Below are 24,008 nucleotides of genomic sequence, written 5' to 3'. Positions count from 1 at the left end.
TCTGGTTGGTTCAGAACTACACCACCACAAAGTGCTGCAGGATCCCTGCACACCTCCTCTCCATCCTGGACTTCTCTCGTGAAATTCATGGGGGAGTCCTGGACAGAAGTTCTCCCTCTCCAGGACACACATACACCAGGGAGCGATGGCAGAGGGCTCTCAAAGGTTTGCAAGAAAGCCGCAGACTTGGCCTCACAAGGATTCTGAAGACTGCGACAGCTACATAAGCAAGCACAAAGCTTGGTAATCTACAGTGAATGTGTTATCTGCCTAGCCCCATACAGGGCTTCAGCTCTTTCATCTGAGAAACCTGCTGGTTTTTTGTTTGTTTGTTTGTTTGTTTGTTTGTTTTTAAGCCAGAGTACTGATCTTTGTGCAAAAGAATCCACTTTATTTTGACATATTACGCAGGAAATTGGCTCCTTTTCATTAAGGACGCAAAAGCTTGATGGTCGTGCCAGATTCATGCAAGTATTTGGCCTGATCTGAAACCACCAGAGCTGCCTGTTCCAATAAGCTTTCCACGGGTGCACCAATGCACACCAGTATCTCCAGCACAAAATAAGAACCCCAAATTACTGACTGAAATAAAGGATAAGAACTATGGGAGTCTGTAAAGCGAATCATCCTCACCGCATGGAAGGAGAATACGTGAAATATTTTATATCATTTTTAAACACCACTTCCCTTATTTACTAAATACAAGGCCACTCATCCCTTTGTTATGTGTACAAGCTGTGTTTCTGTTTTCCGTTGCTCAGTTCTCTCAGAACCTCTGCTCAGCTCAAGAGCTTTTTGATGGACGGACTCAATATGCTGCTTTAACTAGTTTTGTGAATTCTGGGCTCCACACTGAAATCTTTGTCCATATCCAGCAAGGACACCACTCAGCAGAAACTACAGTTATCTGTTCTGCTGAATAAAAACGGGGCAAACAGGCAAGAGTATTGAAGAATGTTGTTTATACTAGGCTAAACTCTGCTCAGCTACAGAAGGGTAGCTGTATTTGAAATAAACAGACATGGCCTCTTGTGACAGCTGCATTTCATCTCCTCCACAATGGCAATGGGAAAAAGAACAAAGTGTATCAGCGCTAAGAATATTTTAATAGGACTAGGATTAAATGTAATTGCCTTGTCTTAAGAGATCATTTTATCAAATCTACTGCCTTACTCCCAGTTAAAGCCCAGTCAGCATACCTCTGGCTCTTTAAAATAGTGAGAGAGCAAGAGAGCATTTTTTCCACATGTTAATGCATGAGGCATTTCTACTTTGCCTGGAATAAAACACGTATGAGAGATGCTGTTCATTTGCCACTTCCAACCTCATCTGTGAATGCTTGTGGCTGCTGAAGCAGTTTATGGCAGCATGTTTCTAGGATCGTGAGACTGATGGCACTTTGTTTACCTCTGCTTTGCTATAAATAAGTGAGTGAGCAGCCCCAGATGTAACGCTTCTGCTCTGGGTGTAAGGATTTCCTTCGCCAAGTTCCTAAGAGGTGAAAGTGAAGATTTAATCAGTCTTTACACTTTTATATTTTTTAAATTATTTAACTTTTATTACTGTTGCACCATTTATACAATTACATATAATTTCAATGCATCCATTGTACATTTTGTTTTTTCATTTGTTTTCCAATGAGTGTGTGTTGGTGTCTGTGACACAGAATGGAAGAGAAACTGGAACTGCAATGAACGCAGACTTTTTCATTTCCACTGACCAATAAACAGAACTACAGGTGCACCCAACCACGGACATGCATTAACTCGTCATGAGAAATCTAGGTAGGCTAAGTAGGATGAGAATGCTTTTTACTCCCAAAAAATATTTGGAGAGGAAGAATTGGAGGATTGGCATTGAGAAATATGTGGACAGCTAAGTGGGTTTTGTCTGAAAGTTGGCATTCATCCACTGCATTAAAAAAATATCAAAATAAGAAAGGCTGTAAATAAAATAAAAAAAAAAAAAAACACAGAAAATACTGCTTTCATAAAGATCTGATTGCCTTGGCACAAACCCAGTGGGCAGAATCAAACGCATCACTCCCAAACCCCATTACAGAACAAAAAGAAGATTTTGATACATTGGTGGAATGCATTTACAGCAGTTCAGATACAAAAGATGTGCTGTACTTTCAGACATCCATCTATTTTACTTTTTTTTTTTTTAATGCAGGACTTGTGTCAAGTTGGCAGAAAGTATATTAGATATTTCCCCACAAAAATACTATTTGGATTCTCCCCCCTCCCTCCCTCCCAACTTGATGGGACATCCTTTTCATTTTTTTTTCCTTTTCTTTCTGGGCAATACTTATTGTTATTTCAGATCTGAAACAAGTTAGTATAGCTGAAAAAATAAAAAAAAGACACAGGTTGTTTTAAGTGGTTGTTTCAATAGGCTGTCCAATTTAATCTTGCACTGCTATGGTTTGATCCGAATTAGTCGCTGGGGCTTCAGAAGGTTTCGCTTCCTCTGGTGGGGCTGCAGGGTCCGAGGCCTTGGCAGTGGAACTAGGTGCTGCTGTGGCTGCCGCGCTCTCCTTGGAAGAAGGTGCAGCCTCGCTGCTGCTAGGTTTTGAGTCTGAAGCTGGGGCCACTTCGCTTTTAGTTTCTTGGGCTGCAGGCGTTGCGGGAGCCTCAGTCTTTTTGGCTTCCCCTTCTTCTTTGCTCTTGTCATCTGCTTTGCTGGGAGCTGTGGCTTCTGAAGGCTGAGAAACTTTTGCATCGCTGCTAGGCTCAGAGGTTTTGGGTGCTTCACTACTGGCAGCAGGAGCAGAGGCTGCAGTTGGCTCCTCTTGCTTGGGTGCCTGTTCGTTGTTCTTCTGTGGCTCTACTTTCGCATCAACAACAGCCTCTGACTTCTCTGGTTCTGCTTTCTGGGTTTCTTCCTGGGTCACTGTTTTCTCTTTCTCCCCTTCTTTTTCTTCTGTCTTATTGGCAGCGACCTGAGAATCCTTCTCACCCTTCTCCTCCTTGTTGTTCTCCTTCACTTCTGTGGTCTCTGTGGTTTGCTGGGCATCCTCAGCCTCCTTTGGAGTCTCCTCTTCCTCAGCTGCTGCTCCTTCAGCCTTCTTGTCTTTGTCTTTAGCTTTTTCATCATTGACACTGTACCCCTTCTTCTTCTTGCTCAGTTTGCCTCCCATTCTGGAGCTCTGTAATGGAAAAGAGAAAGAGGTGGTTACCCAAAACGCAGTGTTTACCACTGAGAGAAACAAAAGCAGATCAGCTGAAGTGCAAGAGGGAAATTTCAGTCTCTGGAAAAGGGGACAACATCCGTTTGGTCAAGCACTAGCAGCTGAGCACACTGAGCCTGCCGAGCACTACTGCTGCCGAGCCTCCAGCCCTACAGCACCGCGGTCCCCAGGCCCCACTCTGTCCCGTCCCTTATGGACAGTCTATCCCAGAGCCCCTCCAGCCCTAACTACCCTTATGAGCAAGGCAAGGCAGGGACAGGATGGTGGAGGAGCAGCATATACTGCAACCCATTCCACCCTGAGAAAGGGATGCAGCATGAGGAAGCCGGTCCCTCACAGCCCCACACAGCGGAACGGGTACGGATGAGAAACACGGAGCCCGAACTACAGCAAGCCCTCTGCCCCTTGGTAAGGCAGCTAAAGCAACAGGGGAACCCCTGAGCTGTGCGTCCTATGTGGTATCGTGCAATAAAAGAGACGGGGAGAGACGGGCACGTGCTTTGTGGCCTCTGCTCAAGGTTTTCAAGCATCAGAAGTGACCGGGTACGCAGTTCTGCTGCTTAAAAGAAATGATATGGCTGCACACATTGAGCACATGTGTAACCATACCAGCATCTACATATCCTGCGTGTGCGAGTCTCAGCTAAGAATATACAACATCTTTCACAGTACTTCAAGCAAACTCTGCCTATTAAAGGAGACACAGATACATTGTTTCACTCATGAACTTGAAAATACCTACAATTGCCTAAAAAATACACTCCTGATATTAAAACAAACATATCATTCAGACTCAACAAATGGTTAATAAAAACATAATCTCATAGTTTCACGCCATTTGAAAACAGTGGAGAAGGTAATTTTTTTAAGTACTGCCAAACAAGTGTTTATGAGCTTCTCCAAGTGGAGCTCAATCATTCTAATTTTCTGTTTTTCCAAGGTACATAGCCTTGTAGGCCCTATATTTTTTCACACACTTGCAAAATTCATGAATACAGACCAGTAAAAATTCATACTAGAGCTCATAGAAGGCTGTATAGTAAATTACTTCAAATGCCACCAAGAACTGTCTGCCTCTCAACAGTTCACCTGCTGTGAACTTGTGCCTTGTGAACTTCACTGTGCCTTGTACCACCTTCACTGGTACAAGGCACAGGCACAGCCCAAGAGCAGACCTTCCACATGTCTCGGGCAAAAATGAGAAATTATGATCAGCAGAGAACTGTCTGATTTCAGGTCTCAAGGAGAATAATAATTTGCAAGTATTGTTGAAGGGTCAGCACACAGCCCTGCAAAATGGTAACCTAACATTGCTTAAACCCTACTTTATTGTTGGGGATTTTATGGGTAACACTACTAAAAGGATTAACTTCCACAGAGCTGCACTTGAGCAACCTAATCTCTACCTTCAAGGCAGAACCAGTTTTTTATGTATTTAGGGGCAGGCTACAGACATTAGTTTGCTATCTAGACTTCCTGATACTCCATAAAAATTGCTTCAGCTTATTGTTTATGTATAGTTACAACCAAAAAAAAAAATGAAAGGGCTTTTGCAAGTCAACGGAATCAGAGATTTATACTGAAGTCATGTGTGCATCCCAATCTGCAATCCCTAATTGAGCCTGTATTTGTTTCCCAGCAAAGCCCAGATACTGCGAGCGTAATTTCATTTGCTGCGTCTTCTGTATTTTTCCAGATTTTGCTATTTCGTGTGTAGTAACTCACTATGATTTATTTCTTTTTCCACAGAAAGCTTTTAACTGCAGATAGAGCTGGCTACAGAATGCATATGTCAAAGGACCTTTAATAAGCAGAGAAGCAAGCATATGAGACAAGTGCTCCCAGACTATGAAAAGAAACATGCACTGTCTTTGCTCAGAGGTATGCTGTGAAATCGCTGTGTCTCAATTTGCATCGCAGCCAGCTGGCTCCAGACAGTGGAGCAGAAGATAGGGAAGAGGTTCAGAGACTATCATTATGCTCTATTAGTAAATATTTACAGTTGCAAATGGACTGCCACCTTCCAGTGCAGTTTCAACTACTTTATAACAGAACAGATTTGCTCCTTGTGACACTGAATCCTAAATCTCCCTTTTTAAAAGCCTTCATTGCAGCTATACCAGGCTATCATGCAAAATCCCAGCAATCACCAGGGTTATAGGCCAGCCCTGCAGGTAGCAATGGCATGATGTTCTTTTCCCCTGTATCTGAACACCAAATCCTCCTCCTCCTCCTCCTCCTCCTCCTCCTCTCCCAGTCCCCAGTAGCGTATCCAGGCTCCCCTGTCATGTTTAGTGGAGTACTTAGTGTTAGGTCGGAGGTTGGACTCGATGATCTTGAGGTCTCTTCCAACCTAGAAATCTGTGTCTGTGTCTGTGTCTGTGTCTGTTCTCCAGAAAAAAAAAAAAAAAAAAAAACATGTGCTCCACTGTGACTCCCTGTCCCACCTTAACCCTGCCTGAAGGACAGCTCTGCACTGTCCAGCGCAAAAAGTCACAGGGTGCAGCAGACAGAAAGCAGACCTTAAAAGTATTTTGAAATTAAAGCCAGCTGTACCTGGAAGAAACCTAGCACACAGACCACCACGTAACCATCTCTGTGACTGTGCTGAGTATTCTTGCAGGGCTAATCTTGCCTGGTGCCATATGAAGGCAGAATGCCGAGTCCCTCCTGAATTTATTCACAAGGAATTATCATCCTATCTGAAGTGTAAGGCACCAGTTTTAATCTCTTCATCCAAGTCACTCAGCTTTGCTGGCAATCGGGTCACTTTGTTGTCTGAACAGTGCTGGGTGTATGAAACCAGGCATTCAGAGTAAAAAAAAGGGAGAGAGGGAGAGGGAGAGAGAAAGGAAAAAAAAATTAAAAAAGGAAAAAAAAAAAGATCAAGGGAGAGAGAAAAAAAAACCTGCTACAGTGACATTTTATTTAAAGAAAAAACTCCCTGAAGAAATGTCTCAGTGAAGTGTCTCACAAGTGAAATAGCAAACTGCTTTAAACCACTAAGGCCTGTATGCATATGGTGCTAAATACAACCTGCATTACTGCCTACATACTAACATTTGCAAGAGGGAGGACTTTTTTCTTCCTCCCTGAAAAAGGGCTACAATCTAACAAAAAGGAGAATGACAACATCCAAAAAAAAAAAAGGTGAATGAAAGACCATGAAAAAAAATATAAATAAATTGTCTCCAACTATTCAAAGCCCAATATACCTTCAGTTCCTTGTACTACTTACTGCAGTCATGTAGTGGTTCCCAGCTCTAGCAGCTACCAGCTGAGTGCAAAACACTTTGCAATAAGCACATCCAAAACAAGGATCCTCAAAAATTTTGGTGCTGAGCACCTTTCCTGCAAAATGCCACAGGATTTGATGGCTCTGCCTCTTCACTACTTGACAGGAAAAGGTCTGGAGACAGTCTAGAACCAGCCATGATATAAGTGGTTGCAATATATTGGTTATTTTCAGGCAACTTTGAGAAACCCGCTGGCAGACCAGTATTTCTGAAGAGCACAGTTCAATGCAACACATCAAAGTTACAAGAGACTTCATCTGCTTTGCAGCATACTTAGTGTTCTTCACCTGTTGTGCTCTTCCCAGGGAGCAAGAAACAGATCCAGTGAACACTAGAGAGAACTTCTACAACAGGAACAAGGATTTCTTGAGTTCCTAAGAGCTGCTGGCCATTCTCCTCATCCTGAAGTTTCCATTCTCCTCCAGAAAGCAGGAAAAGAATGGAGAGCTTGCACAGGTTATCTTTCTTATTGTACAGAAGAAATAATCTGGCAGTATTTGCATTACAAAATATCACATCTACAGCTCACCTTGAGCATGTTAAGCCCTTCAAAAATTGAACATTTATGATAATCAGGATTTCCTGGGATAATAGTGTCAAAAAAGAAGACAATGTCCATAAGACCACAGCATAGCAAGAATTCACAGATCATTTCAAATTTTATGGGTGAAGACTAAGCTGATAGGATGGCAATGAGTCCCTGGAACACAGAACACATGCATTCGTACAGTTCAGGACAGAAAATATTATTTCCAAGTTTTGTATTTCAGATTGTGCTTCTATAATGAGTAAGTTCCTAGAATTATCCTCTTTCTTTCTCTCTTCTGTCAGTAATGCTTTGTCTGCTCAGGTAGATTTCTTAAGTGCATGCAACAATCCAAAAATTTCATTTAGCAAACACTTCCACATGCCATGAAAGGGTCTGGCTCTCCCAAGAATGGACAGAGGAGGAGGACAAGCTGTCACCCTCACCCTCAATGCAGAAAACAGCACATCAGGAAGGGACCACCACATGACTGGCAAAGCTAACCTTCCAAAGCTCATGCTTAACTTCACATGAAGTGTGGGGAGCTCAGTCCACCTCCAAAAAAACACAGTTCAGGAAGGCAGTAGGTATCTTCTGAAGTCCTGCTGCCTTCAGTGCAGTGCAGGTGTGTGCAGCAGGTCCGTCAAAAGTAGCCCTGGTGCAAGCCAGTTCCTGAGCATGAGTTATCTCACATTACCTGCAGACAGGAGCTGTAAAATGCACATCCCTCCCAAGGCAGGATTTCAACAACCCAAACCAAAGGAAATACCAATCCCAGAAAGTGCTCCAGCACCAACTACTCAAAATAAATAAAAAGATCTTGAAGAAAGCTTTGCATCCCTGTTACTTCACTGATTTGCTTTATGCTTCTGTTTTGAAAAAACAATGGAAGTTTTTATAAAGGGTTATTTATATGGGGACTTAGGGAAATAAGGGACTTTCAAGTATAAATGTCAAAAGATTTTTGAAAACTTACTACTTCTCAAGATATGCAGAACAATTTCATATTTCCCCTTACACATCCACACAGTATCCCAACTCACCAGCCCCAGACAACCAGTTTACCAGGTTAATTTTAGAAGATGTCTGTAGCAAACCCCTATATAGAATTTGATTCACTAGCCTTGCGTCCAGCCACAAAGCCCTGCTTCTCTGTTCTTTCTCAATTACCCTCACAAATCTTCTTTTTCCTCTGCCATTACTTGGAATTAACAAAGCAGAAATGCTAGGTCTCACTCAGGTTCAACCCTCTTCACAGCTCAGTAATAGTGACTTTTCTTTTTCTCCTCTCCTCTCCTGGAGAGTAGGCAGCTGAAGCAATGCCACACCTGCAGGTCTGTGACAGCAGCTTCACGCATCTGAACATAACAAGATATTGGCTCATTAGATGCATGCACGACCTGTGGTCTCCACATGTTATGGTTGTTCCAGTCCTTAAAACTTAGTGATTCAGCATGTTTATTGCTGCGAGATGCATGACAGTACACTGGGAACATCTCAGCTTGGTGCTCGGGGAGCGTGTAACCAGTCTGTGTTGTTTTCTTTGCTGACCACTGATAATCTTTTCTCCTTTCCTCGGTTTGTGCACAGGTCTGTAACTACTGTGCCTCCAAAACCTTGTGAACCTCAAGATCTAGTGAAGGAGCATGGAGTAAAAGAACAGTGAATGCTTAAAACACAGAAATTGTGCTCACATGACTGTCTAACTTTGATATTTAAAAAAATGCCAATGCCAGTTTTGTTACTGTCCTGTTTTCTTCTAATAGGCAGCCAGTAGAAGAACCCTAAGAAGTTGTATTGCCAAGTCTAAGGGTGTAATTTTCAGCCAGATTTTAATCCTATTTTTTTGTGGTTAGAAGTAGTATACCTCTGTTGCTTTTATTTTTTTATGAAGAACTTTAATTTTTAAGTTCTTTTAAAATTCTTGGGGACACGTATACCACAGAAAAATGGGAAGGACAATGTACTTTTTAAATATTGGCCATTTATCATTAACATATGTGAATTATGAGCATTTATAATAGATAGCCATTATGAGGCTTATAATAATTTAAGCACACTGCAGGCTGATATGAAATTGTGTCTGGCTATTTAACAACTCGTACATGAGTAACTGGTTCACTTGAAAAGTATAATGAGTTATTAGAAAATTTCATAAACATATGATGATTATTTAGTGAGCAAATTAAAAATTTGTACCTGAGAATTACTAAGTTTCATGTGAAATATTTGGGCTCTGAGGTATGTTTTAATTCATCAATTAGGAACACATTTTTCCAGGAACAGAATAGTAACGAAGATCAGCAGATTCGTCACAGGCAAAGGCTTTGCCAAAATTATCTACTCATATTATCATCAACCTGAAACCACAAGTACTTCACATGCATAATTCATCTTTGCTATCTAGCTAGGCAGAATTCCTAAAAATAAAATTAAAAAAAAAATCTATCAATTATTTGATCAAAAAGCAATGAAGATTTCATGGGTTACGTTGAAAGCAGATATCTAAGACTTTGCACGTAGCCCTCCTCACTTGGAGAACTCTACAGCTGAAGACCATGGAGGTGCATAGCTACTGAAGGTCCACCGCCCAGTCTGACTCTGGTCAGACACCAACACTACTTTAGATTTAGGAGCTTCTGCAGAAACAAACACATCAAGGTGCTGTATTAGGTAGTCTCTGTATGTGTCACCCTTTATTAAAGCCACTTGTGCAATACTGAGCTGCGCACTGTATGAAGACACGATGCAGAGCTGCTCTGCTGCAGCTGGCTCCCGAATGCAGTACTTGTCATTTCTTTAAGCTGTTACACCCTTAGCTTCCCCAGCTACAAAGCCATCTAGAAAACATGAGCAGAACATGGATTAATGTGCCATGCCTTCCCAAGTCCATAGGCAGCATGGAAGAGATGCTCTGCTATGTGCAAACTCCTACTCACCCCAGGCAAGGCTGTGCTTTATAGGCAAAAATCACATTTTCTATTTTCTATATTCTTTAATATCTTTATCAGTGATCTGCATGAGGGGATCAAGTGCACCTTCAGTAAGTTTGCCGATGACACCAAGTTGGGCATGAGTGTCGATCTGCTCGCGCATAGGAGGGCTCTGCAGGAGGATCTGGATAGGCTGGAGTGATGGGCCAAGGCCAACTGTATGAGGTTCAACAAGGCCAAGTGCTGGGTCCTGCGCTTGGGGCCCAGCAACCCCATGCAGTGATACAGACTTGGGGAAGAGTGGCTGGAAAGTTGCCCGTCGGAAAGGGACCTGGAGGTATTGGTCGATAGCCAGCTCAATATGAGCCAACAGTGTGCTCAGGTGGCCAAGAAGGCCAACAGCATCCCGGCCTGTATCAGAAACAGTGTGGCCAGCAGCACCAGGGAAGTGATTGTCCCTCTGTATTCAGCTCCTCACTACAAGGGCATTGAGGTGCTGGAGCCTGGCCAAAGAAGGGCAATGAAGTTGGTGATGGGTCTAGAGAACAAGTCTAATGAGGAGCGGCTGGAGGACCTGGGGTTGTTTAGTCTGGAGAAAAGGAGGCTCAGGGGAGACCTTATCACTCTCTACAACTACCTCAAAGGAGGCTGCAGCAAGGTGGGGGTCGGTCTCTTCTCCCAGGCCACAGGGGATAGGACAAGAGGAAATGGCCTCAAGTTGTGCCAGGGGAGGTTTAGGTTGAATATTAGGAAACATTTCTTCACTGAAGGGGTTGTGAGGCATTGGAACAGGCTGCCCACAGAAGTGGTGGAGTCACCACCCCTGGAGGTATTTAAAAGACATGTAGATGTGGTGCTTAGGGACACAGTGTAGTGGTAGACTTGGCAGTGCAAGGTTAAAGGTTGGACTTGATGATCTTAGAGGTCTTTTCCAACCTAAATGATTCTGTGATTCTATCAGACCAGCTAATATGGACAGAAATAGCATTACCCCAATTCTCCTTATACACTTGTCCCTAGCTGATCTGTTTTAGTATTAACATTATTTGATACTTTCCAATTGCAGGTTTCAAATCAGAACCTCACTGGTTTTGCCACATCTGTTTTTTCAGTGATCCAACACAATGATGCACCGCCCAGCAGCACAGATACAATTGCCAGTGCCTCCAGTTTCATCTCTGGCAGCTCCTCCAAGCCTATTTGGCATTGTTTATACAGAAACGCAAGTCATGTTAAAAATCACGCAACACAGAAGAAGCATAAAGTAGATTATTTTAACAGTGTAGTGTATGCGTTGCTTAGTCTTGCTTTCAGTTTGTTCAATGCTCTGATTGATGAAATTAAAAATGCTTCCGTCCATTTTTATTTGCCTCATCTGTCCCATTCAGTCTCCCAGCCTTTCTACAGGCTTGAGACCTAGCTCATGTTCAAAGCATTTCTCCCATATTCAGATTACCTGCATATATTCTCTCTGTCAAACAAAAAAAAAGCAGTGTACAGACATGCTTGTGCAGATACACACATGCAGTCAAAAGTCAGCCTGTCCCAGACCAAGATCCTAATCACACTATTGTTAGGCACATACTTGGAAGAAGGAACTCTGCTGTAAACACCTGTTTTGCAGAGACTGAGATTAATTTTACAGCACCTCCTGTAGAAAGAGTTTGCAGGCTTCAAAACTAACCTGAAAGAATAAGCCAAAAAATAAAAGTACATGCCTCCTCCTTATCCATTTCAACTTGCAACATCACTTTGTTTTTCATGTATGACTCCCCAAGAAGCAGTTTAATACATATGTTACACTAGCCAAAGCTTTCTAATCTATATCCTAGATTTACGTTCCTAAGTAGGAAATGATGCAAATTTCAGAGGTGCTGATTACCCACATCTTTCAAACTGTTCAGGGCCCAAGAGTGCTCACGGCAGAGGGAGAGGCGAGATTCCACACATATTATTCCAATTATGGTGAGCCACTTTTTGTTTCCCTCAAATACTTTAGGCACCACCACCATGTCTAACTACAAAAACACACAAAGTGATAAAAGCCTAGATAACAGGACAATTTCCTTCCAATTTGCATTTTACTCAAAACGTGTCCCTTCAGCATTATCTCCATTACAGATGTCAGTAGCACAAATATATTGCCATGCTTGGCTTACAGACCCCTGAGCCATTTTGGGTGCCTACAAAAAAGACACTCTAAAACTGTAACAGTCAGATGCTAGTAAGCAAAGAAAACATTTGCCTCCTCCACAGTACAATCTTGGTGAAAAGCAGGTGTGCGAAAACCTCTATCCTGGAGGGACTGTATGCTGGGAAACCAATTTTTTTTCAAGTGTAAAGCCTATCACTTATATATCTCTAGCCTCATCCTGAACAAAGAACATGCAGCCTTATACTAAACATGCAGTATGAGGCACGTGGCTTTTCAAATTCATGGTTTCTATACCAGAGCACAGTTACCAGAAAAAAAAATATATATATATATATATATTATATGATCCTCATCTGAATGTTTCTTTCAATAACAAAGGATCCCAGCTACTGTTTGCATAAATAGAAAAGTTACCTGCCATTTCCTTAGCAAGGACATGGACAACCACATTAACGTTTTAAAAAGCACCTTAGAGTATTAAACTATGGAACTGTCACTGGAGATAGTTATTTATGGGGATCTACATTTACATTATATACGCTTAACATTCCATATTTTAAAAAACTTTATTACTTTAATGCCCATTTAACTGGTCAAACTAGTTTCAATCAAATTTGAAACAGTCCTTAGAATATAAATTACAGTATACAACAATAAATGGATACATTCAGTTTGAAATATTGGAACTACCAGTTTTATTTTGAAAATGGATTCTCCAATTTGATTGTCAAATTCTTCTTTCTTTCCCATCTCTAGGCTACTCACTGGAAACAGTGCTAGGTATATGCCCCAGCTGTAAGGAAACATGCTACAGCTGGGAATAGGACTCTTAACTGACAATTCAGACCTATGATGGGTCACAACAATCTTCGGGCCATATATTTTCCTTTTTATGTTTGCATGACACCCTCACTACAGGCAGTGAAACCACATTTATAATTGTGAACCAAATCCAATTGATTATAAATCAACAGTGTGCCCTGGCAGCCAAAAGGGCCAGCTGTGTCCTGGGGTACATCTGGCACAGCACTGCTAGCTGGTCGAGGGAAGGGATTGTGCTGCTCTGCTCTGCACTGGTGTGGCCTCACCTCGAGTATTGCGTACAGTTTTGGGCACCACAGTATAAGAGCAATATAACTATTAGAGAGTGTCCAAAGGAGGGCTACAGAGATTGTGAAGGATCTAGAGGGCAAGACATATGAGGAGTGGCTGAGGTCCCTTTGTTTGCTCAGCCCAGAGCAGAGCAGCCTGAGAGGAGGCCTCATGGCAGCCTGCGGCTTCCTCACAAGGGGAGCAGAGGGGCAGGCACTGAGCTCTGGTCTCTGGGGACAGCAACAGGACCCGAGGGAACAGCATGGAGCTGGGACAGGGGAGGGTCAGGCTGGGTGTTAGGAAAAGGTTCTGCAGCCAGAGGGTGGACGGGCACTGGGACAGGCTCCCCAGGGAAGAGGTCACGTCACTGAGCCTGACAGAGTTCAAGAAGCATCTGGACAATGCTCTCAGACAGAGGGTCTGATTTTTGGGTGGTCCTGTGCAGATCCAGGAGATGGACTGCATGATTCTTTTGGATCCCTTCCAACCCAGCATATTCTGTGATTCTGTGGTTCTGTGATTCCCAGTTTTGTTTTCCTTTTCCAAACACAAGCTGCCATTCCTGACTGCAGCAGGCGACCCTACAGTCACACTGCGTCGAGGAAGGGAACAGGGAGCCAAGGCAAGCCGCCACACACTTGGTGCAGCGCTCGCTGCTGCGGTGCACATGGCGGTGTTCATGAGGGCACTGCAAGTCCTTCTTTCCAAAACACACAGTGTCTGCCTTACTCGGCAAAATAGAACACTAGCAATTTAAATGAAGCATTTATTGTCAACTCTTTTATTCCATTACCTAACTATTAAAGAATTGTAACATCTTGGATCTAGTTAACACATTCCTTATCCTCTTATATCAGTGCAGCTCCATGTTAAGCTGCACTGCTAGCCTTCCTCCATTTTCTTCAAAAAGAATCAATTGCAGATCCACCTGATAATCCAGCAGATTGAAAGAGGTGGCATGATTTTAAAAAAGCATCCCCTATTCTGTTCTCCCAAACGTGCATCAGAGAACATACAGCTGCTTCAGGTAATGGCGGTGCACCCACCTCCCTGCTAACCTTGGCCTTGAACACCTCCATGGCATTCCTCAGTAATGAAGGTTTGTGCAAGAATCACAGAATTAAGCCAATTTCATCCTCCAATTAATGCACAACAGCTAGTGACAGTTAAATTAGTCATTGAACTGTTGTTCTGAACATACTTGCAAGTTTAACAGTGCATTAGAAAGCTGAGCACAGTTGCGGCTGTAGGACAGTGCTACACATCAGGCCTCCCTGGTAGAAACTAACCTTCTGCAAGTGGTCAACACAAAACCTACTTTCCACCTCAGCAGCACTTACAGGGGATTTTTACACTGACTTCCTGAAGTGCTGCTGCATTTCCCCTTGCAATAACCACTTTTGCCGTTTCATCTTTCTGTACAAAGTTTCCTTTTAAATGAAAAATTCTGTATTAAAGTCAACGTATACAAGTCCAGTCATGTTTCACATAGCGTCAAAACTACCTGTAATTAAACCCTGCAAGACTTTGGGCTGAATTACAAGTATTCCTCATGCTGTTAAGAAATCCCCCCACCTTGTGAGCACAGTATCAGTGTCAGCACCTTATCAGCTCTCAGCTTCTCACAGCTCTGTCGTAATAACGTCTTGTAGTGAAGACATGTTCAAAAGAAATGGGAGAAATGCGAGTTGGAATGCTCAACATCTTAGAAAACCTTTTGCATTCACATTCCCAGACACTCTCTTGTGCCTTTTAACATTTGCTACCTCACTGCAGCTTGCCCTATTACATCAGGGTAGTCACTTCAGTCATTCTCACTTCCTGGTTCTCACACTAGTAAAATATGTATATTTTTTCAACAGCATACATATAACACAAAAGAAAATCTCATATTCCAGACTTTCTTTTTTGATCTCATTTAGAATGTATGTTTATACTGGATTTTTACTTTTTGTTTTTACTTTTTTTTTTTTTTTAACAAAGCATTGCATTCAAACTACCTGGCTTACCAGTTTCACTCTAGTCACTGGGGGAGGATTATCAAAATAACTGGCATACAACAGTCACTGGCAAGCAAAGATCATCAAGCATCTGATTTCTGTTTGTGTCTTGCAAATGTCTTTCTCCACCATTTTTACCACTACTCATTTACATTCCTCTAATGGCTGTTCAAAATACTAGGCTGCCTTAGGCACTCTTTTAATTAAGACTAGCAATAGCTGCATTTCTTGACTCAGATGAAGAACCATAGGTATGCATCAGCAGACATTGTCATGTGAAGCCTATTACACTTCTTAGGTGTCACATTTTGATAGTAAGATAGAGTGTGCCATAGATGACCATGAGGAAAAAGGCAGAGTTTGCGGTTATGTTTCAGTGGTGCAAGCTGACACGAGGCACGGCAGAATCAAAACAAGCTTTATTAGAGAGCTTTGTCTTCTGTCCCAATATGACAATGGTTTGCTTTCAGAAACCCACTTTGAAAACGTAAAGTGTTTCTAAGAAACCCAAAGTAAAAGCTATGCCCGGAAACGAGCCGTACCACGTCATGTGTTGGGCTGTCAGACATCAGCTAGGATTCGAGACTCCCAGATCTAAGTTGATTGCCTAGGTTTCCTTCTGACCTCTGTAATTTTTTTTTTTTATTTTGACTTGGTTTTGGTTCAGTTTATATTGGGATGGCTGATCAACTCTATTAGAAGGAAGGCTGCATAAGAATGGAGACTAACAAGTCCATTTGGCAAGATTTAAAGTCAGTAGCTAGTAGTGTATTCCCTGAATTGCACTAAGGGATTTATATTCAAACCAAGCAAGGTAGAAACGCAAGTTAATAATTACTCAGCCAGAACCATTCCAAGTTAGTATAGAAAAAGGGGAAGAACAAACAATACAGAAGGTATCAAAAGAAAACCAGAAATTAGGAAAAGTGATTGGGTGCATATTTCCTTTAAATAAAATAGCTTCCTTTTCATTTTGCATTTAAGTATCAGCAGGAAATCTGACCATCTTAGAGCTATCAGATTTAAACCCATAAAATGAAAGCAAAACACAAATAACTTTGTAGGCATAGTTGTGGAGTTGGATGTAGTCCATTTCTCTCCCCCTCACCTGAGCACTGACTTGCATCATGTGAAAATATATGTAATTAATAGTTTAATATGGCCACAATTCAATACCTGCAGTTCAGAATGCATATCAATTGCTTTAGATTATATTACTCTTGATGTAGACCAGCTCTCCATCAAGGCTGTATATATGCCAATTTGCAGTTTTAGTCAACTCAGAGCACATAACAGAAAAGAGCTTATTTTCAAAAGCCCACATGCTTTGGAAGTATGGGAATCTATTTATAGAGAACTCTCAGAGTTATTCCTTCACTCTAAGAAGCTTTCTGTCTATGGCTATTTGAAAATTACTTATTCTAACCAAAGAAGGCAGGCAGACATCAGTATAAAGTATAACTAAGCTACTTCAGGATTCAAATGAGAAAAGTGTTTCAAAGCAATGACATGAAAAGTATGGACGATTGGTTTGCATTTTTCAAGACAGAACCATAAACACTAACAGAAAGTTTCTGTTAGCTCTTTCATCACTAATACATTTCAGTAGTAGCCCATGATTTAAACCAGTATCAGATCCCATTTTGCTGCCCCCAATACTGGCACATACGTGGAGTCCATCTTTGCCCCAGGCTGTCCAGGTTTTAAAAGGAGTGAGAGGATATCAATCTGTTTTAATGTTGTGAACAGATCACAGTTACCAAGACTCCTGACTATAATTGTTTTTTCCAAAGTTTTTTTTTGTCATCAGTTCCCCTGACTGGTGAGGTAGCAGCAGTCACACTGAGCAGCCCTTCAATGTGTTTTTGTCTGTTTGTTTTTTCTTTCCCAGACTAGCAGGTTAGCTGGAGGCACGAGCCCCTGCATTCCCCTATGAAATCTCATCAAGGAATGGGAACCCAATGAGCCCCTCAGCACTGCTGTCTCAGCTCTGGCTTGCAGCGTTTTACAGTTCATTTGCCTGGGGCAGGGTGGCAAAAGGGAGCTGTGCTTCAAGAACTTTGATGTGTTGGCTGTCACAAACTAAGAGGCTTTCAGTTCTGCAGAAACAGCACACACACTCACCACAGTTTTCTGGATAATCCCCTCACATGCACAAGTGAAGCACTAAATTCACACATGCCAAGCAAAGGGGGATGATTCAAGTGCATAAAAGTCTCATGTCCATATTTAGAAATATTGGTTTCAAAAGTCTCATACTATTTCAGAAAATGGTGAGTGAGATAGTATCAAGAAACACTTATCAAGAAACACATGACTAGTTTTAACAGTATTTGTAACCCAGCAATTTTCATTTAAGTCTCTTAACTACCACAATCTCTGACTGGTATTCATTCTATTTTTAATCATGGGTAACTACTAAGCAACACCACAACTAAGTTTATTCTATGTTTTATACTTAAAACAGAATTTAAAACTTTTTTTTTTCTAATTGGCCATTTCACTGCTCACTTTCAGTTCAGCAATTCTTCATTACCAAGGGGCAAGAGTTCTATTTGATTATTTATTAGCTTTAGCAAAGGAATTATTTAAAATGACTTATTTTCATAGTCTGGACTAGTGTTCCCTCAAATTTCTGTGTGAATATATGGGGTTAAAAATAGGGGTCCTTGTACACTGGTTGCTCGTAATTACAAATCTCTCTCATGTTACACACTTTTCCTGAAAAAAATCTGCCACTTTAAATTTAAAAAATGAGCCACTTTATTCAAATACAGAAATCAAATACAGACAGAATTATTATCTTTATTCAAGACAATTTAGATAAATTATGCAAAACCACCATCACACCATTACATTTTCTCATAGCTTGCTATTCACATTTAGCCTCAGCTGTGATGCCCATCCCAGCTCTGCCTCCTTCTGCAGGACCAAAGAACCAACCTCACCTTCCAGTCGTCCCTCAAAATCACTCATTTGGGGCAGGAGTCATCTTTTCAAGATGAAATGAGCCATCCTAGAGCAGTGAGACAATGTCCCTTCCTCTAAGTTCCTGGCATCTGTCATAGTACAAAGCCTACCATGGTAAAAATGAAAGATGACATTTTACCTTCCAAAGCCCAAATACAGACAAGTATTACTGCAATAATACTGTATTGTAGTCCAAAATCATAAGAATACCTCCATTTCCATGTTTTCAGGGGTTCATAGCAACCTGGAGTAGGCAAGAGCTCAGAACCTACTCAGTCTCCGCCAGTTGCATTTCAAAGTCCAGCTCATCTGCAATCCAACTTCCTCATTTGCAAAATGGACAATATCATTTTTCTTCCTCAGAAAAGGTCTGGCTGCTGCCAACAGGTGCTATAAAGAACTGAAGAGATTTTTCCTTGTTTTAAAACAAAAGCTCCTATCATAGAATTGCTTCAACCCAAATCTCTTTATAAGGGAAGGCTGTCCTTTTACATATCGGCACTGTGCTAAATTACTGTCTCTAAAGCTTACTATTATATAAAACATATTAGAATATCATAATGAACAAGTTACTCTTCCAGATGTTATGGTACTGTGCTAATGTGGTATGGAGATGTAAAGCATCTCTGAACATTTTCAGGTATTACTGAAAGCCCTACTTGGAACCAAGCTCCTTTGCAATTGCGCCTCTAGGCTGAGAACATCTGTGCATGGGCATTTTGATTTAGAGTTCCAAATGCACACATTTCAGTCATTTTTCGTTCACTTGATGAGAAGGATTTTTTGCTCAAGCTAGGAAAACTCAGGTGTATCCAGCTGGATAAAGATGAAGCTGCTGTTTGGCAGCCATCTTAGAGCATTATTAAAGACAGATGTAAGAAAACAAAGTAATTTTGCTTAAAAAGAAGACTGTGAATGCCTGAAAAACTCCAGCAAACCCCTTTTAATCTACTTGCATTAGGTTTTCAGTAGCTGGGCTCAGACATCATAGTTAGTGCTATCTTTATGCTATGTTTATTAGTTAAATGCATGTCTTTGTTAAAAGGACCTCCCTTTTAAGAGCAATCATTCAAATATGAAGAGATGCAAGAGGAAGCTCTAAACTGGTTCACTAACTTTCCAAGACCTTTTTAAAGACTATGAAAGTTAGAAAATTCTGAGTTATATTTGTCACACATTGCAGAAGCTGCCTTTCCTATCTATAGAACTGAGTTGTAGCAGCAACATCATTACAATAATGGAGAGCTGTGAAAATTAAAAACATCTTCCTATAACTTGTGATTAAATGTCAGCCAGACACCGCAACACAGTGCTGCTGGAGGTGGTGCTCAATAGAGCAGGAAACAGACGGATCTTCTGCAAGGACTAGCAGGAATTAGAATTTGAGGGTGACAATTTTTGGTTAATTCACCTTAACATCTGTAAGCAGCATTTTCACGCTGGCTTCTCCAACTAGTCTGTATTCCGGAGCTTCAGAAGCCTTGGTAAGTAAGGTAAGACCGGCAGCACAAACTTGGCCAGGTAAATAGCATCAGCAGGAATGAAAAATGCTCCCAGAGGTCTCAGTTCTCAGTACTTGCATTGAGGCAAGTAGCTGCAAAGGGCAACACAGCCCGTTGCAGGTTCAAAGATACAGGGTCAGTTTGGGAACCTATAACTTTGTATTCACTAACTTTTATATAAAGCATACTAGTCTCATTTCAATATATTTTCATATTTTTTTAATATGCAGAGATGAAGGACACACATTTTATTGTAGAGACTTACATATAAGGCTAACTGTTGTCATGCAGGTTACATGGTGACAATTCTGTAAACACACTTCTGAAAAATCTCAAATCAGTGCCTGTTGAGCAGGATCAGAATCTATTTTATTGTCACTGACTGACAAATAAATTTCTCTTAAAAGCAAAAAGATCGTCTGGATGAATTTCATAAATATGCAGAATTTCCATGTTAAAAGTTCCAATAACTGTTACAGAGAAAGTAAAAAGACTGAAAGATGTCTTTTTATTTAACTGAAAGAAAACTGATTTCACCACCACATTTGTCAGAGACCAGTTAGAAAAAATATCATGTGTGCCAAAAAATTGTGGAGCTACTTGTCTGAGAAAAAATTGAGGTTAAAGAAATTAGATCATATGGGATCATAACCATAAGATGTTCAGTTTCAAATGAACTCAGTTTCTATGAATTCTCATATTCATAAGTTGTCAACTCATAATTTTATCATAACCTCAAAGTGTTTGAATTTTTTCAAACCATCAGTTCTGGCATTTATTACAAAAATAATCCATGCTTTCATTTCTAATCCTCATTTTAGCACAAAAAGTCCTGAAAGAGTCCTGAAACCAGATCCATGTTTTTATCTCATGGTTGCTTAAGACATCATTGATTTTAAGTGCTTAAGACTGAGAACTCAGCATGCTTGTAAGGTGCAAAAGGTATCTGAAACAGTCATTAAAAAATTAATGCCAATTTATTTTAAGCATCCATAACCATTATCCTGGTGTTCAGGACAATGAAGAAACACAAGAAATATTTAAATCTATTTTAATATTTGTATGAATGTTTCTCCTTGGCATGCTTTTTTGATACATTAACCTTGCACTTTCAGGAGTCAAGATAGCGCTGTTAGAAATTAACCTGACAAAGGGCTCTACAGCAAGACCACAGAGAAGAGAGAAGAGTTGTGGAGGGGAGCGAGAAATACTGCTAATATTTTTTTCCATTTCAAACCTGTATGGAGAATCCAGAATTTTCCTAAAAAAAAATAATAATTTTAAAATGAAAAGGTCAAGAACACTTTTGTTTAAATAAGAAAGATCTTCAAGAAGTCTGTTTGGATTTTTCTTAATGTTGAGAAGGTTGTCCACAAGCTAGCTACAGTGCATCACTGCAAGATGATCTATGCCATCAGCTCTCCATCTACTGAGCTTCTGCAACGTTTTCCCACACATCCCTTTGCTCATTTGCTCTTAACTGATATTTTGGGTGCTCTGAGTGGTTTTCCAGCTGGAGCACTATAACAATAATTTGATTTTATTTATGTTATTTATAGCATAGAACAAATCCACAAATGAAAACATCAGAATTTGAAATTGGCTGCCTGTTAGGCCATTTCTACTGTTTCGCCTGGGTATTTTTTTCTAACTCATTCCTATTTTTAGTGATTCGCAAATAGCTATCTGCCATGATGCTAGATTAGAACAGTAGTTCTAAAATTTGTTCAGTATAATGCGGTGATATTATGTGTTACACCAAGTAATGCAGATATAAATCAATATGAAACTGCAGTGTTACTGAAGAGACAGGAGTTTCCTCACCCCTTTCTAAGTTCTAAATTTTATTTTCATTAGTTACATTTTCAAAATTCAGCTAGGTGCCCTTGACAGTTTTTCCTTATGATCTTTCCCTCAAAGCTACAGAAAGGATAGCTACAGAAAATGGTCTTTACAAAATGCCACCAGCTTTAAGAATAATTTTGCAGTTTCACTCGAAGAACTACACGGTAATGCTTAGCAATGCTAAACAAAAGATAATCCGCAATATCTGCCTGCAATTCTGTACTTTCAAATGAGTACTAAATTACTAAATTTTATATTTAGGAGAGTGAAATTGATCTGGGATCCTTGACCACATCTACAGCATTTGCCAGTACAATTCCCTTTCAGTAAAACAAGAAAAAGAGTGAGATTTTGCTTGCTAGCCCTACTTATGAGGTTAGCAGTTGGATCAAAGAATAGTGAACCAGAAGCTCTGAAGCCTGTTGGCTATGCTGAAGCCCACATTTAACATGTTTTTTTTCTTCAAAAATCATGTGTTTTGTATACAGCCCAACTGTATGACATCTACAATTATTCTATTATGATCTTCAGTTACCAGAATAAATTCATACTACCAAGCAGCAGCTGGAAGACATTAGTATCAGTGGTATACCTGGATGGATATCAACATTCAATAGCCAGAGAAGAGAGGTTGTACAGTTGTACATGGCCACCAGCCCATACAGACTGAGAGCCATTAACTCTCTTCTCAGCTGAGCATCACCCTCCTCAGACTGCTTCAACAACCTTTGAACATTGTTTAGAAGGTTATTAAAAGCATATTCTTTACATTCACAAGGCCCAACACCATTTCCCCACTGTAAATCACCACAATTTACAGCCTCACCATGACTAGCACCTCAGCACGATGCTGTAGAGCAGAATGCACCACTGGGTTTACAAAGATTCAGTGCGTGTGATTAAGCATGTGGAATAAAAGGCTTACTACTCAGCCACAAAAACATGCAATGATTAATTAAATATTTGACTATATCAGGATAAAATTAAAAGCCTGACTTTCCATCAGCACTTTGTAAATCAACATCAGACCGATGTCTAAGAAAATATAAAGCCCTGTCTTCCTTCATGTGACATTATCAAGCAGTTCATGTTTCTGCTAATAAATAGACAGGACAAGGGAGCAAGAAGAGAGTAACTGGGTGCATCCACTTTCATGTATTAAAAAGAGAGACATTAAAGCATGACTGCAATTAAATGTAGCAGGAAACAAAGTCTGGAGTCTGTAAAGAGGTAATGAGATCTGAGAAAATGGTGTTCTTTCTATTTCTTATTTGGTACTGGAAAGGTACACACACACACTCACACAGACATGAAAATGTCATCCTGCATGCTCTGTACCACCCGACATTGCCAGTCAGCCATGGGGACTCAATGGATGGTTATCCACAGACAGTGGGAATGCATCGCAGAGTGGCTATTTTCCATCCTAACTGACCAGATCAGCAATCTTGCAGCTCTGAAAGGCTCCATGCTCCATTTCTAATCTTGCAAAGATTTGAGAGACCAGCACCATTCAAGAGCTCTGTGCAGATTTCTATGCATTGTGGGCTGAACAACCAGACATAGCCTAAAACACCAATATCTAGATTAAGACATTTCCACACAGTTAGTGTAACAACAGCTCCAAGCTTTACTTTTGTTCTAGGAATATTGCTGAGAGGTTTCTATAGCACTAGTAGGACTCACTCTCTGATCAGATACTAGCTTAAATTGGTACAGTAGGTTCTTGGGGGTTGTTATTCCTATCCACCTAAATCCTCACAAGTTTCAACTCTACTTTCCTTGCAAAAATGAAGAAAAAAATGTAAGCAATCTCAACACTTTTTGCCTGAGAAGCTACAGGATTTTCCATCTCAGTTGTAAATAGCTATTCCATATCATTGGGTCAAGGTGCATACTTAACCTAGGAATCTGAACAATTTCTATTTGCCACTGCATTCAGCAGAAAAGAGACATAAAGATGTTTAAATGGTTCTTTCATTCTAAGCTACACTTTATTTTATTTTACAGCAATGTTTTAGATCTCAAAAAGATTAAAAAAGTTAAAATACAGATCTAAACTATCCTGAACACCAGCCAGGGAAGTGTGAGGAATTACAGTAATTCAGAAAATGAAGTTACTCACTGCCATTGTACATACTGAGCACAATCTAACAGCAAATGTATAAGAAGCAATACCAGGAAAAGGTTACTAAATTGGTCTTTATGCTGTTCTGAATATTCAAATACTGTTTAAGCATATGACAAATGGTCGGTATCTTTGCAGCCCCAAGGGGTAGCAGTCATTTTAGGATGCCACTGATTATTTCTGAGGTCAATCTCTGTTTAAATTCTAAGAAGTGAAACTGTTTGTATGTCCAAGAGTTTGCGAGAGAAAGTAAAAGATTGAAAGGGTGACCCTTTCCCTTCAGAACATTTCTGAAAGAAGGATGTCTCTTATCCGCTCCTGCTGCAGATACTGGAACATGACAGATCATCTCCCTCCTGCTTTCTTTC

The 24,008-nt window shown here is 40.6% G+C and overlaps 1 protein-coding gene across 1 annotated transcript in view; it reads right to left on the bottom strand.

The window, feature by feature from the left end:
• Positions 1-1,529: 1,529 nt before the first annotated feature.
• The window catches only part of BASP1 (brain abundant membrane attached signal protein 1), a 52,047-nt gene continuing 29,568 nt past the window's right edge, over positions 1,530-24,008 (bottom strand). The window contains exon 2 of the mRNA XM_035560370.2: positions 1,530-3,151. Coding sequence (XP_035416263.1) covers positions 2,408-3,142 — 735 coding nt within the window. The 5' untranslated portion in view covers positions 3,143-3,151 and the 3' untranslated portion in view covers positions 1,530-2,407. The remainder of the gene's footprint in view (positions 3,152-24,008) is intronic.

This window comes from Cygnus atratus, chromosome 2, assembly GCF_013377495.2.
Source record: "Cygnus atratus isolate AKBS03 ecotype Queensland, Australia chromosome 2, CAtr_DNAZoo_HiC_assembly, whole genome shotgun sequence".
NCBI classification, from domain to species: Eukaryota; Metazoa; Chordata; class Aves; order Anseriformes; family Anatidae; genus Cygnus; species Cygnus atratus.
Note: the sequence above shows the minus strand (reverse complement) of the source record. Positions and strands in the feature narration are given on the sequence as shown.